At 45.0% G+C, this 15,912-nt stretch overlaps 1 protein-coding gene across 1 annotated transcript in view; it reads right to left on the reverse strand.

The window, feature by feature from the left end:
• Positions 1–15,912, reverse strand: part of STAB2 (stabilin 2) — a 167,679-nt gene that overhangs the window by 35,950 nt on the left and 115,817 nt on the right. The window contains exons 42-52 of the mRNA XM_061125502.1: positions 14,323–14,448; positions 13,645–13,718; positions 12,545–12,616; positions 10,595–10,714; positions 8,307–8,354; positions 7,284–7,367; positions 6,637–6,783; positions 5,247–5,387; positions 3,787–3,846; positions 2,289–2,465; positions 611–700 (exon numbers count right to left, since the gene is read on the reverse strand). Coding sequence (XP_060981485.1) covers positions 611–700; positions 2,289–2,465; positions 3,787–3,846; positions 5,247–5,387; positions 6,637–6,783; positions 7,284–7,367; positions 8,307–8,354; positions 10,595–10,714; positions 12,545–12,616; positions 13,645–13,718; positions 14,323–14,448 — 1,139 coding nt within the window. The remainder of the gene's footprint in view (positions 1–610; positions 701–2,288; positions 2,466–3,786; positions 3,847–5,246; positions 5,388–6,636; positions 6,784–7,283; positions 7,368–8,306; positions 8,355–10,594; positions 10,715–12,544; positions 12,617–13,644; positions 13,719–14,322; positions 14,449–15,912) is intronic.

Genomic DNA, 15,912 nt, shown 5'->3' on the forward strand with positions numbered 1-15,912 from the left:
TTTAAAAAGAGGGCTAAAAATAAATAAATAAATAAAAATAAAAAGAGGGCTAAACCCTTATATATTTAAGCCACTGTCATTTTCCATTAAATATAAGATACAGCATGTAGCTACTATTAGCTAACACCAAATCTGCTTATCATGTGGAATTACAGGAAGGTAATATTGTCAGGAACTAGCCAAAGAAGGTGAAAATTGCAAATTTTCTCTGTGTGCTGATCTAAGTAGATATAGCCCAAAGCTGGCTCTGAATGCCAAGTACGGGGCTGGAGAGGAGGCTGGAGAGGGGCCAGGAAGAAAGGGAAAGGGATGACAGTGTTCTTTCTTGTTTCAGGGAAGTGTTTCACACCAGAAAATAAATCTTCTGAAAAATCAACCAGAAGCTACTTTCTACAAGTGTAAGGGGGGCTCCCTGACACCTGGTGAGGGCTTGGGCTGGCCAGGACTTATCAGGGTTTTCATATTCACTTATTTAGGGGATACAGTCATGAAAGCAGTGAAAGAAAGAACTTGCTGCCAATGTGGGAAAAAATGAAATATCTCCTGGAAGTAGCAATAGTTGGGGCATGCATTCTCTGCCCCGGCCCCTGCTCTGGGTGACAATACTCACGATGTCACTGCCAGCTCCACACTTCACACTCAGCTCAGAACCTTGGAGGGTTTTCCAGGTAGCAGATTTGGGGAGATCCACTGCCAAGACCTGCAGGAGTGATGGGATCACATTAATACCCTGAATCTGGGTTGAAGAAGGAGCTTTGCTAACAAACCAAATTTAGATACAAGTTTTTTCTGAGTTCTAATAATTCCAGCTTGAAAATGACAGTAGATAGAATCAAGCGGAAGAATAAGTATGGATTCTCTAGGAAGTTGGACTTTTTCTCTGTAGGAAAGTCTCCTCCAGCGTGTTTCAGTCACCCTTCCTTCCCTTCCATGCTCAGGAGTCCATGGAAGATGCTGTGTTGCTGCATGAAGCCTGCGGCAGACCAGGGTTAGGGAAATTGCAACAGGCCACTGTGATGGGTTGAGTTGTGACCCCTCAAAAGTTTCACTGAAGTCTAGGTCCCCATTACCTCAGAATGTGACCTTCCTTGGAAATGAGATCATTGCAGATGTAATTGGTTGAGATGAGGTCACATCAGAGTATGAGAGTGTTAGTCACTCAGTCATGTCTGACTCTCTGCGGCCCCATGGACTGTAACCGGCCGGGCTTCTATGTCCCTGGAATTCTCCAGGCGAGAATACTGGAGTGGGTAGCCATTCCCTGCTCCAGGGGATCTTCCTGATCCAGGGGTCGAACCCAGATCTCCTGCACTAGAGGTAGATTCTTTAATGTCTGAGCCACCAGGGAAGCCCATACCAGAGTAGAGTGGGCTCTTAATCCAAAAAGACTGGTGTCATCTTAAGAAGAAGAGAGAAGAGGAGAGTGCCAAGTGAAGACACAGAAACGCACAGGGGGAGGCCAGCCAGCCGTGTGACGACAGAAGCAGAGACTGGAGGGACGCAGCTACAAGCCTGGGATGCCGAGGATGTCTGGACACCCCCAGAAGCCAGGAAGAAAGCAGGGGACAGCCTCTCCCTCAGGAGTTCCAGCAGGAACAACCTTGTCAACACCTTGATCTCAGACTTCTAGTCTCCAGAACTCTGAGGGGACTTATTTCTACTGTTTCAAGTCACCCAGTTCACGGTCATTGGTTATGGAAGCCTAGAAAACTAACACAGGTCCTGCAAATTAACCAAAGTGAGGACAGCGGGCCCTCCTGGATTCAATGCCTCACTCCTGGGGGGAAGCAGGGTCCTGGCGGAGGATTCAGAGGGACAGGGTTTTAGCAAGAGCTGCCATGTTCCTATAAGAGCCTGCTTCCCTAATCGCAGTCAATCGGTACATGCGCCAACAACTGGTCACAGCTGGATGAATCCATGCTTTGCCTAGAAACTCTGGAATTGGGGGAGAAAAGAGTCCATTTGGGAGAAACGTGGGAACTGTCATCAAGAGACACTTGGCCTTGGGGACTAGGGAAGGGAGGGAGCTGGTCTGCAGTAGAAGAGGGGAAGGATGCTTTTGACTATTGGCTAAAGTTAGGGGAAATAAAACAATGGCGCAGAGAAACAGAACCAGATGAGCTATGCTCTTGTGGTCAGTTCCCCACAGCCAGTCAGAGGAGGACACAGCGGGGGCAGGGGATGCTCAGACCTCCCCACACCACGGAGAGTGAGGGGTAAAGACAACTCCTGGATTTGATTACCCCGAGGACAGCCGTGCCATGCCCGTCTGTGTGAAAACAGAATACCTTGGCGTCTCGGATCACGTGGAACTTCAAGTACTCCTTCAGCTTGTCCTCGTTGCCTTGCTTGAACAGGAAATCCTGTTGTTCACGGGGCAGGGCTTGGAGGGTTCGGTCGCTGGGCCAGAAAAGTGTGACTGGGGTGTGGATGGGGTCTGTGATGACGCTCAGCAAGCCAGAGTCCTGAATCACAAGGAGCTGGTCAGGTGCGCCCCAAAGCCCAGCCAAGAAGCACTAGCTCTGGTACCCAGGGGCCAGAGCAAAAGCCAGCCTGTACCTTCTCTGTGCCCGCCAGGGGGCTTCTCAGGCCTCTGGCTGGTGTAAGCGAGATTCAGCCTGAAACTGGAGGCTTTCTTCACACTCCCGTCATTCTGACTCTCATTTTCTTAGAAAGTAAAACAGAAAGGCCAACTCTGGGCTTTGTTAATAGGGAAACACACTTTAGCAAGACTCTTTTTGGCCACTCCTCTCGTCCAAACATTTTAATTTCTGGAAGACCCACTTAGCACTTTTCCTGTATTTCCTTTAAAAATGTGAAACCTATACAATATTGAGATACTTGTGTGTATTTAGAGGATTTCTAGATCACATAGACTCAAAAAAGAAACTGCCAGGTGACTGGCAAAGAATCATTTTGAGAATCTTCTATAACAGGAGTGCATCATATACATTTTATTCTTGTAGTTTTCCCAATGACCCTATGAAATAAGCTTTATTATTGCCTCTTTTTGAGACCCAGAGAGACTTTTCACTTGCTATAAAAGCTTGTGTTCAAGCAGACTAAAGCCCAGGTGTGGGGGCGCTAGAAGGTTTGGGGAGTGGGTGGGTGGGCACAGACACGGGTCTGTCACACCACTGGAGGTTCTTACCATGAGCACCTTCCAATCTCCTTTCCTAAAAAGCTCCCCAGAGAGTCCAAGCCCCAGACCCCTGTGGAAATTGCTGGTCTGCACAGAGGTTTGTAGTCTGTGCTATGGGGACCCCAGGGTTCTTAGAGACCTCCTGGGACTGCTGGGGTAGGTGGTGGAGGTGAGGTCATGGGAGAACCTGCTCCTTCCTGATATTCTCTGAAATCTTTGAACAAGACGTTTCTCTACACAATGCGTGGGACTTGTCTCTGAAGTCAGAAAAATGCGGTTTGAAATGTAATTTCTGCCTGTCTAACAGGCAGAGATTTCCCATCTTTGCCTTTCAGCTTCCCCATCTCAGTAAAGGGGGTGATCATTCCAGACATGAAGCCCCTGTGTTAGGAATGGGCACATCCTAATTCCTTTCCCTCACTCTAGCCTCAAACACTTTAACTTCTAACTCAGTTAGGAAACATTTGGGGGATGGAATGGCAGAGTATGACTTTGATCTCCAGAACATTAGACTTCCTTAAAACCCCACAATAGCTGGCTAGTGCCACAAACAAAAACTACACAACAAACAAACAACTCTCCACAAACCAAACCTCTTTAGGTAGGTTACATCCCCCAAGGCAACTTTTCTCCTAGGCTTTTACCTGAATCAAGTTGATAAATTTGCCGTAGCCGTGGTTCATGGCCACTGTCGTAAGATTTTGCTGCAAAGATAGTAAGAATGGGAATGAAACTTTTATTCGGACAGTTCACAAAGCACTTTAACAAAAGCTCAAATGAACAAAATGAGGGGAAGATAACATAGGAGGCTCTGTATGTTGTACGCCTGCCTTTCTGTATCCCAGGGGCTGGATGGCTAAGCACTACATTTTCCCAGACTGCCCCGCAGCTAGAGTCCCACATGTGATGTGGGATCCCCCAAGCAGAAGTGCTTGTGCAAAACTTATAGGTAGAAAGACACGACATGAGGAGGTGGTGGCTGCTAGCAGGGATATGAGATCTTCTAATGGCCACAGGGCTGGAGGCATCTGGTGTGCAGGCTCTTGCGTCCTAGCAATGGGGCTGGAGACAGAGGGCATGGGCAGAGCTGGTTCCAACAGCCCTGTGGGGGAGTTAGGGGTCCTCCCCTCACAAGTGTCCCCGGCTGCTTTGTCCCCAGCTGTGTAGTGTCTGAATTACGCTCTCTTGCGTTCCAAGAGATTTGGTGATATAATTAACATCTTTAGAAACTCCTTTTTATTTAAATGAGATACAGTGGATTTGGCTGTCTGCAGTGAAGAACCCAACACGAATAAGTAACAAAAAAGTTGAAAGTGTCTTTTCTGTCCATTCAGAAGATGTTTTACTCCTGGTTTAGTTTTAATGATATCTGTCTGTCTGTCTGTCTATCTACCTACATGCCTACCTACCTGTGGATCATCTATTTATCTATCATCTCTCTCATCATCGTTATCATCCATCTATGTAATTTCTCCATCTTCCAAATCCATGCACACCCTCCCCTTGTGGAAACTAGAGAGTAATATACAAAATCCACTCAACTATTTAAAATAGACTTTCACCTATTTACTCCTTACTAGGAATAGTATTTCTTATGTGCTTCTCAGGTGACTCTACTGGTAAAGAACCTGCCTGCCAATGCCAGAGACATAAGAGACTCAGGCTCGATTCCTGGTTTGAGAAGATCCCCTGGAGGAGGGCATGGCAACCCACTCCAGAATTCTTGCCTGGAGACTCCCATGGACAGAGGAGCCTGGCGGGCTACAGTCCATGGGGTCGCAAAGACTTGGATACGACGGAAGGAACTTAGCATGCAGGCAAGAACAGTATTTATGAGGTTTTGTTTCTGGGCAGTAGTGTGCCATGTGGCTTGTGGGATCTTATTTCTCTGACTAGGAATCGAAACCAGCATCTCCTGCTGTGATAGTGCGGAGTCTTAACCACTAAACCGCCAGGGAAGCGCCAATGAGGTTTTTAATAGTAACTTGAGACTGAAGCAGCAAAATTTAACTGTCTTGAACAATGCTTCAAAAGCAGAATTGAGATAATAAATTATATCTTGTGAATCACTCCATGCTGAGAGTCTGACAGTGAGTTCACCCACCAGAATTGTTCCAGAGGCATCTTTAGGGGTGATAAGCAAGTTTTGGGGAGACAGCAGTTTGTCTATGACGTGGATGACTCCGTTTGTACAGATGATATCACTGGATATGATCCTGGCTTTATTATTTACCAACACCGTGTCCTGAAATCAACCAGAAAAGAAAAAAGAGGAAATGAGTACAAAGAGAAATAGACACAAAATCATGTCTTCCAAAATATTCTGTGAACATATTAAATCATCATGAAGGTGAAAGTTCAAGTAGAGCTGTGAGCAAAATCTGAAGATCCAAATTACTTAAGCGTATGTCTAATTATGATTATTAAAAAATCTGAGTCAAGAATGTAATTTTCACCTGGAGAAGTTAATAGCAAATAATCTCCAATACTTTGGCCACCTGATGCAAAGAGCCAACTCATTGGAAAAGACCCTGATGCTGGGAAAGATGGAGGACAGGAAGAGAAGTGGGCGACAGGGGATGAGATGGTTGGATGGCATCACAGCCTCAATGGACATGAGTCTGAGCAAACTCTGGGAGATAGTGAAGGACAGGGAAGCCTGGCATGCTGCAATCCATGGAGTTGCAAAGAGTCAGACACAATTTAGCAACTGAAAAATTAACCAAAACAATTATTTCATTGTGATTCTCCAGTATGAAATAATAAGCTGATCAAAACTGGCTTCTCTTTCACATGTCTTCTCTAGCAACCCCCCTTCTGACCCCACCACATAATTTTCCCCTTTGTCATGAATTCCATAACCATTCCTTTTTGTGGTGAGGGAAGGCATCAGCATGGTCAAGGCTTTGAACAAAAGCTTTCATCCCTCCCCAGTTTCTGCTGAAAGCAGTTCTCTTGACTACCTGAAGCTGCCTTGCCTCTGAGTTTCAATTCCAGCTCTAATATTAATATTTACTTGCTGTGTGACCTTGGAAAAGTTACTTAACCTGAGTTCAGTTTCCTAATTTTTTAATTGAGGAAAATAATAATATCTACATTATGGGATTCTGAGGATTAAATTAGTTAGTACACATCCCCAGTGGCTTAGCGATAAAGAATCCGCCTGCAAGGCAGGAGACACAGGTTTGATTCTTGGGTGGGAAAATCCCCTGGCGGAAGGCATGGCAACCCACTCCAGTATTGCTGCCTGGAAAATCTCATGGACAGAGGAGTCTGGCAGGTTACAATCCATGTGTCTCGAAGAGTCGGACATGACTGAAGTGACTTAGCACACACACATCGATACTTAGGAGAGTAGCTGGCATACAGCAGTCATTGCCACATGCGTTAGTTGTTATTATTGTTATTACTCTTATTACTCTTACTGTGCTACGGAAGAGGAAAGAGAGAGGGCCCAAGGCAAATGAGCACCTTCCTGAAGTGGCTTCTCCTACCTGAGACACGGAGATGACAAGTGACTCCCCTTGGAGAGAAGTAGCATTTGGGGTCAATTTCAGGTTTTCCAGAAGCAGCTGGTGGCAGGCGATCACGTGATACCGAAGAATCTGGGGCATCAGGCCCTCTTTGTCCCAGTCCTTAATCTGCAATAGATCCGAGGTTTCCAGCCAGAGCTAGGAGCCCTCTGGTTGGAAACATTCAATAAATGCTTGCTACATTATTATATATTAATGGATAATCCAGCATGAAGAGTCCAAGTGAATGTTAGACAGTAAAGGCTCTGATAAATTCTGCAAGAAAAGAACCTATTTATATCCCATTAATCTAGCATTCTTTTTTTTTTTTTTTGGAGGGGTGTCTATCAGGGTTTAAATTATTTAAGAATGGTTGGTCTTTCCCAACATCCTACCCTATTTAGGAATGTCCTCTAGAAGTCTCTGGTAGTGGTGACCCCAAATCCACTTGAATGCTTCTCCTGATGGGGGTTCCCACACTGACAGGCAACCCCTTTCATTGCTGGTCACCACCAGCTGATTCTAAATCTGTTTAGAAATGTCTTTCGTGTTGGTTCCAGGGTGATGCCCAAAGACTGTGTTCCAGTCCCAAAGCTCTTCCACCTACCTGCCTCTAGCTTCATGCTTACCTGGGGTTCCTCGTCAAAGGCTGCAGATAAAGGTGCCAGGATGGTGAAGGGGCCAGGGCCAACCAGGTCTCGCACAGAATGTTCCTGTGGGGAAGACAGGTGGGGGCCACATGCCATGTATCGGGTTGGCCCAAAAGTTCATTCAAGCTTTTCTATACCATCGTATGGGAAAACCCAAACGAACTCTTTGGCCAACCCAATACCTAACATAAGTAAAGGCAGGGGCTCAGACAAATAACAGAGAGAGAGTACACGATGGCAGAGGGGAGAGAAAAACCTAATGGGGAGACTCGTGTTTCATTTAGCCTTAGATTCAGAATCACCCACTTCCTTAGACATGGAAATAGTGTTTATTTTTATCTGGTTATAGAAGGACATACATTGACTGGCATGAAAGATTTGAAAATATAGTATAAAAAAGAAAGTAACTACCCATAATCCCACCACCTAGAATGATCTCTGTTATTTCCAGATAACTTTTTGCCAGTGTGTCTCTTTCACACACTAAATGTTTTCTATGGTTGAGATAAGAATGCAAATGTAAGTAATATGACAATTTACTCAACTGTTCTGTGTCCTTGCCAAGGCTAAGGATCTATGGTTACTTATATTTTCTTCTAGATTTTACTCTTCTAGATTTTTACTCTTTTTCTTCAATATCTCTGGACTGTATTCTGATGTATGAGATGTAGAAAGATTGAACTTAATATTTTCACCCGAAGAGTTAGCTGATTGCCCCCAGTAATGCTTCTTGTCTCAACAGGTTGGATGGCAGTTTTTTCATAAAATACATTCTCATGTGCACAACAGGCAAGGGCAACCTTTATTCCACTCGTATGCTGCCCACCTGGGGCCTGAGAAGTTCACAGGTGACCAACACAGAGGGTACTGCAGAAATGTAGGTTCCAGGACTGTCTTCTATCTTTACCTACTCCAGAGGTTACAGATTTATCTCATATCTTTGACCCACATCAGGGGTTTGAGAGCCAATTCTTCTAGTTAGACATACATACACATTCTTACCAGCAACTGGAAGTAAAACTGAGATGTTTTTGGATTCTTGGGAAGCTCCTGGAAACAAAGACAAAAAGGTTCACTTAATGTCTGTGAATTAAACACAAGAACAATATAGGGTTATCACAGGGCAATTTCTCCAAGATTGAGACCATTTACCATCTTTTTAGGGCTTAACAGGTGGCTCAGTGGTAAAGACTTTGCCTGCTAATACAGGAGATGTGGGTTCGGGCAGATACCCTAGAGTAGGAAATGGCAACCTACTTCAGTATTCTTGCCTGGGAAATCCCATGAACAGAGGAGCCTGCTTATGAGCTACAGTCCACGGGGTCGCAAAGAGGCTGACATAACTGAGTGACTGAGCAGGCACGCGTACACTGCCACGGCAGGCCTCTTAAATAAGTCTCATCTGTAGGCTTGCGACTGATGTTCAGAATGACAATGTGGATATACTGTGAGTTCTAAAAGCTTCCTGGAGTCACCATCTGATTTACCAAGGAAAGGTTCAGCCATTTACAGAAGTACCTGAGCTTTAAGAGCATTTTTGAAAGTTCAAGTATTAAAAAAATCTGTCATAGGTTTATGGCAGATTTATTTTCTCTACTAACAAGAATATTTAAATCAGCCAGAATGCTCTGGTCCCTCTTTAAACCAAATAACAGGATGTTCACTTTATAACAGGTAGAAATCTATCACATCCAAGCATCTCTCCACCAAGTACAGATGCTTGGGTGTGTTCACACACACACACACACACACACACACACACACACACACACACACACCAACAACAGCCTACATCATGGCCATGCTTTTGAGTTCTGTGTACTCTCTGCCTGCTACACACGTTGTCTCATTGAAATCTTATAACAACTTACTGGGAATGCTACCATTATTATTTTCTTTTAAAGGTTAGAAAACAGATACACAAAGAGGTGATATAATCTGCCTAAAGTCACATTACCATAATAACTGGCTGAGCTGAATTCATACCCAGGCGTTTTCTGATTTGAGAACTGTTAATCTGCATCACTGCGTGCCACATCAAGTGAATTCTCATGGGAAAATAAAATTTCCATGTTTTATAGTTTTGTTTGTTTGTTTTACATTTTGGCCATGCTGTGTGGACATGGAACATGTAGAACTGGGCATGGAACAGACTGGTTCCAAATCGGGAGAGGAGTACGTCAAGGCTGTATATTGTTACCCTGCCTATTTAACTTATATGCAGAGTACATCATGAGAAACGTTGGGCTGGAGGAAGAACAAGTCAGAATCAAGATTGCTGGGAGAAATATCAATAACCTCAGATGTGCAGATGACACCACCCTTATGGCAGAAAGCAAAGAAGAACTAAAGAGCCTCTTGATGAAAGTGAAAGAGGAGAGTGAAAAAGTTGGCTTAAAGCTCAACATTAAGAAAACTAAGATCATGGCATCCGGTCCCATCACTTCACGGCAAATAGATGGGGAAACAATGGAAACAGTGACAGACTTTATTTTTTTGGGCTCCAAAATCACTGCAGATGGTGACTGCAGCCATGAAATTAAAAGAGGCTTGCTCCTTGGGAGAAAAGTTATGACCAACCTAGACAGCATATTAAAAAACAGAGACATTACTTTGCCAACAAAAGTCCATCTAGTCAAAGCTATGGTTTTTCCAGTAGTCATGTATGGATGTGAGAGTTGGACTATAAGGCAAGCTGAGCACCAAAGAATTGATGCTTTTGAATTGTGGTGTTGAAGAAGACTGTTGAGAGTCTCTTGGATTGCAGGGAGATCCAACCAGTCCATCCTAAAGGAAATCAGTCCTGAATATTTATTGGAAGGACTGATGATGAAACTCCAATACTTTGGCCACCTGATGCAAAGAACTAACTCACTGGAACAGACCCTGATGCTGGGAAAGATTGAAGGCGGGAGGAGAAGGGGATGACAGAGGATGAGATGGTTGGATGGCATCACTGACTCAATGGACATGAGTTTGAGTAAGCTCCAGGAGTTGGTGATGGACAGGGAGGCCTGGCGTGCTGTGGTTCATGAGGCTGCAAACAGTCAGACATGACTGAGCGACTGGACTGAACTGTGTGGCATGTGGGGTCTTAGTTCTCAGACCAGGGATCAAACCCTGTGATGGAAGTGCAAAGTCTTAACCACTGGGCCTCCAGGTCCCTCCAGGGACCTCCCTTACATTTTAGTTTTATATGGAACAAAACTCTTGCACCCTTCTCAATGCCTTAGATTCTTCACACAAGGGGGAAAGTGGAATTCACTTTACAGAAACATGCCTTGCGTTACCTGATGGATGTTGCCACGGCAGGTAAATCCATCCCCAACATAGTCTGGTTTGCAAGTACAAGTCCTTTCATCTTGTCCAGTGTGGTTGCAGATAGCAAATTCACTACAGCCGCCATTATTCTGGTAAAATTTCCAAGGAGTGGGGGATAGGAATCAGACCAGTTAGCTTGCCAGACTTGCCAATGCTCACAAAGCAATTCTGTATTGACATTCACTTTTTGTCTTACTCTCTGACTGGTTTCTTTTGAACTGTGGTGTTGGAGAAGACTCAGAGTCCCTTGGATAGCAAGGAGATCACACCAATCAATCCTAAGGGAAATCAGTCCTGAATATTCATTGGGAGGACTGATGCTGAAGCTCCAATAGTTTGGCTACCTGATGTGAGGAACTGACTCATTGGAAAAGAGACCCTGATGCTGCGAAAGATTGAAGGCAGGAGGAGAAGGGGACAACAGAGGATGAGATGGTTGGATGGCATCACCAACTCAATGGGCATAAGTTTGAGTAAGCTCTGGGAGTTGGTGATGGACAGGGAAGCCTGGCGTGCTGCAGTCCATGGGGTCGCAAAGAGTTGGACATGACTGAGTGACTGAACTGAGCTGACTGGTTTGAATTATTTGCCGTTTTCCTGAATTTGTGTTCCATCTCTCTAAAGTTGTGAGTCATCCTACTCACCCAGCCTTACACAGGCATACCTCATTTTACTGAACTTCGCAGGCACTGTGATTTTTACATATTGGAGGTTTGTGATGACTTTGTGTTGTTGGAGGATGGCTAGCAATGTTTAGTAATGAAGTGTTTTTTTAATTAAGGTATGTATTGGGTTTGCCAAAAAGTTTGTTTGGGCTTTTCCATAAGATGTCACAAGTGAAGCCAAATGAACTTTTTGGGCAACCCAATACATTATTTATTTATTTAACTCTTAATGTCTTCTTTTTAAAATTGAAGTATGGTTGGCTTACATACATTGTATTTTTTAGACATAATGTTATTGCATACTTAACAGATTTCAGTATAGTGATGTACTGGGACACCAAAAATTCTTGTGACTTGCTTTATTGTAATAGTCACTATATTTTGGTGGTCTGGAACCAAAGCCATAATGTCTCTGAGGTATGCTTATATCTCAAGATGGCAAGTCCATCCCAGCAGATCTTCAGCTCTGAATAGATCAGTGCAGAGTTGCCAAATGGGAAGTTTCTCAGCACCTGGGAGTTAACTAGAAAGGCATCAATCTTGTTTGACACTTCTCAGCTGAAGGCTAAACTCTAATCCATCATAGCAAAGTAATAGTTACCAGCCAGAAGGCAGTTGGTGTAAAATAGACAGACCGTCACGGGGGACAGTAGAGACCTCGCCTGCAGAGAAAGGGCTTTAACAATGGAGTATCTGTGCTGTTTTCATGCTTGCAGGAGGCTCTCAGGTGGGCAGAGACATGGATGAGGAGGGAAGGTGTATGAACTGGGCCTCTGCTGGGGATCAGAGCCTCGTGGAGGAACAAGCACGAGAAGTGGTCAAGGGTGTGGCCTGTGAGTCAGACAGACAGGGGCTCAAGTTCTGACTCTGCCATGCGCTCGCTCTGTAACCAGGGCCAGAGACCCCCTTCTCCTCCTGCTCTGGGGTGGGCTGAATTATGTCCCCCCAAAGCCATGTCCACATCCTAAGCCCTGGTCTCTGTGAATGCGACCATATTTAGAAAAAGAGTCTCTGCAGATGCAACGAAGGATCTCGGAGACGGGATGTCCTAGATGAACCAGGGGGTCTTAAGTCCACTAGCGTCCTCACTGGAAGAGACCCAGACACAGAGGTGAGGCCACATGAAGACAGAGGCAGAGACTGCAGTGTCTCCAACACTGCATCTGGGACACAAGGAAGAAATGGCCCAGAAGCAGCTCTGATGGAGGCCACCGCAATACCGCCCCCCTGATGCAGGGAGGGGGCCGTACTCACGGTCAAGCAGACGTTGATGAGGGTGCAGACCTTCCCATCTCCAGTGTACTTCGGCAAACAGTTACAGACGGCCTGTCCAGGAAGAAGGCAGAATGGGTCATTTCACAGACAGGTCCTGCTGGCTCTCCCTCCATCATCATCCATCCAGTTTCTGATATACACAGTTTCCTGCTTGCTCACAGTGTGACAGGGACTGAGGGAGGCAGAGTCTGAGTTCCTGAGCCTCCAGCTTCCCCGCCTGAGTCTTTTCACCCCTCAACCCCTTCCCTCCTGTATGTGGAGTCCTCACACGCTCCCACCTCCCCTAACCTTCTCCCTAGGGAGACAATGCATCGGTCACAGTGCTGGGGAGTATATGACCGAGAGAGGGCTTAAAACCGTTATCTTCTGCTGTTGTACATGTCTTTCAGAGGCTCAAGCCCAAGGACAATGGCAAGGTTCTGGGCATCAGAAAGCTGAAGGAAGAGCATGGCTGGAGACCTTCATGCTTCTGGAGCCGTGTGTTTGCACATGCCCACTTCTTCCCACTGCGCTGGGCTGTGCCTAGTCGCTCAGTCATGTCCGACTCTTTGTGACCCCGTGGACTGTAGCCCATCAGGCTCCTCTTGTCCATGGGGATTCTCTAGGCACGAATACTGGAGTGGGTTGCCTAGCCCTCCTTCAGGGGATCTTCCCAACCCAGGGATTGGACCCAGGTCTCCCACATTGCAGGTGGATTCTTTACCGTCTGAGCTACCAGGGAAGCCCAAGAATATTGGAGTGGGTAGTCTAACCCTTCTCCAGGGGATCTTCCCGACCCAGGAATCGACCTGGGGTCTCCTGCATTGCAGGTGGATTTTTTACCAGCTGAGCTACCAGGGCAGCCCCACTGTGGGAAACACCTTTTTCCCATGAACCCTTTGTTCCCTGCTCCTCCCACCTTTGTCCTCTTTCCAAAACAACCATCTCTAGGGGGATTGTTTCAGAATTTCCTCTAATGTACTTATTTCATCCTGCTGCTCCCCAGAGGTCTGTTCTCAGCCCCTCTCCCTCAGGCCTGGGTCTGTATCCGCAGGAATTTGCTCCTAGGAAGCTGCAGCCCCCAGGGGGGCGGCGCTCACCTGGTTGGGTCCCGTCTGTGTGCACTCTGCATGCTTGTGGCAGCCTCCGTGGTTCTCCAAGCAGGGGTTGATCTCTTTAAAACAAAAATCCCACACCTGGCATGAGAATCGAGCCTTATTTTTAAGTAAAGGCATCTCGACAGATCCACAGGATGGCTGACCGACCAAGCAGAGCAGGTGTCAAGGTGCAAGTCGGTTTTCTTGGCAACTCTGCGGCTGAAATAACCCAACAGGGAGGGTGCTGGCTGTGTTTTCTCAAAACTGACTCTTCGGGGACGGGACTGTGCCAGCAGAGGCGTATCTATCTGCAGGCTTGACTCTGTCCCTCTATTGAATGAATATGAGTGTTTGCAGCCAAGGACTTGAAATAATAGAATTTTGGAGTCTAATTTAGCATGCTATGAATGAAGAGATGTAGGAATTAAAAAAAAAACACATTTGTAATCATCACAGTGTAATTGGCTCAGAGAAGAATCATCAGTAGATGCTCAATTTAGGAGGACATTTTGATGGCAAGCAGGACGTCTGCTTGGTGTGAAAGTGTTCCCTAGCCGATTGCTTATAAGCAGCCAAGGGAAAACAAGTAAATGGAAAACAAGTGGAGAGATCAGACAGCACCTTGACTGAGGGGTCAAAACTAAAGGCAGTTGGAAATCGCAGGTGAGAGGTGGTACCTACCTATGCACACAATGCCGTCGCCAGTGTAGCCCGCCTTGCACACGCATACCCGGCTTCCTGGGGTGGTTCTTTTACAGACAGCCTTGGCAGAGCAGCCTCCATTGCTGATCTCACAGGCATTGATTGCTACAGAAGAGAAAGATGACAGAGAGCAGTAGAGGAGGGGGGGGATTGATGTGTTTTCACTTGAGTCATTGAGAAATAAAAGTACTTCAAAATGGCAGGCATTGGATTAAACATAGATAATTCAAAAGAACACAAAGCTCTCGATGTCACTGGTGAATTCTACCAAACATTTAATAAATACTGTAAGAAAGAGGTACTAATACAGGAATACAAGATTGTTTAACATCCCCCAAGTCAATTAACAGAGCACAGCAAGAGAATGAAAGACAAAAACCCAATCATCCCAGTATAAGGAGTGAAGCCTTTTGTCAAAATTCAACATTGTTAATGATAAAAACACTCAATAGACTAGGAATAGAAGGCAACTTCCTTAACCTGATAAAGGACGTTTTTCACTTATGAAAAAGCCGCAGCTAAGATCATGTTTAATGACGGCAGACCAAGTGCTTTCTCCCATGATTAGGAATAAGGCAAGCAGGTCTGCTTTTACCACTTCCGTTCAACACTGTGTTGAACGAAGGTTCTGGTCAGGCTCATTAGGCAAGAAAGAAGTAAAAGGCATTCAGATTAGAAAAGATGTAAAGGCATTTCTGTTTGCAGATAACATGATGTGCTATGGAAAATCCTGAAGAATCCACTAAAAAGAATTAGAGCGAATCACTGAATTCAACAATGTTGTAGGCCACAGGATCAGCAGTCAAAAATCAATTGTATTTCTACACCATAGCAATGAACAAACTGAAAATGAAATTAAGAAAACAATTCCACTTACAACAGCATCAAAAGATGGACTCCATTAACAAATTATAAAACACTCTGAAAACTACAAACATTGTGGAAAGAAATAAAAGATGACCTAAATAATAGAAAGAGCTTCCATGTTCATTGATGGAAAGAATTAATATTGTTAAGGTGGCATTACTCCCCATATCTGATCTACAGATTAAATGCAATCTGTCAAAATCCCAGTTGACTTCTTTGCATAAATTGACAAGATTATCCTAAAACTCATATGTAAATTCAAAGGGCCCAGAACAGTCAAAACAATCTTTAAAAAAAAAGAGCAAAGTTGGAGGACTCACCCTCCCTAATTTCAAAACTTACTACAAAGCTTCAATAATAAAGACAGGGTGGAACTGGCAGAAGGATCCATATGGAATTAAGAGTCCAGAAATAAACTTAAACATCTGTGGCCAACTGATTTGCCACAAAGGTGCCAATATGTTATTTCCATCACAGGAAGAATGATCTTTTCAAAAATTGATACTGAGATAATTAGATATCCATATGTGAAAGAATGAATTTGGACCTTACTATATATACAAAAGGGCTTCCCCGATGGCTCAGTGGTAAAGAATACACCTGTCAAGCAGGAGACACGGATTTGATCCCCACGTGGGGAAGATCCCCTGGAGGAAGGCATGACAACCTACTCCAGTATTCTTGTCTGGAGAATCCCACGGA

The sequence above is a fragment of the Dama dama genome, chromosome 22 (assembly GCF_033118175.1).
Source record: "Dama dama isolate Ldn47 chromosome 22, ASM3311817v1, whole genome shotgun sequence".
Classification (NCBI taxonomy): domain Eukaryota; kingdom Metazoa; phylum Chordata; class Mammalia; order Artiodactyla; family Cervidae; genus Dama; species Dama dama.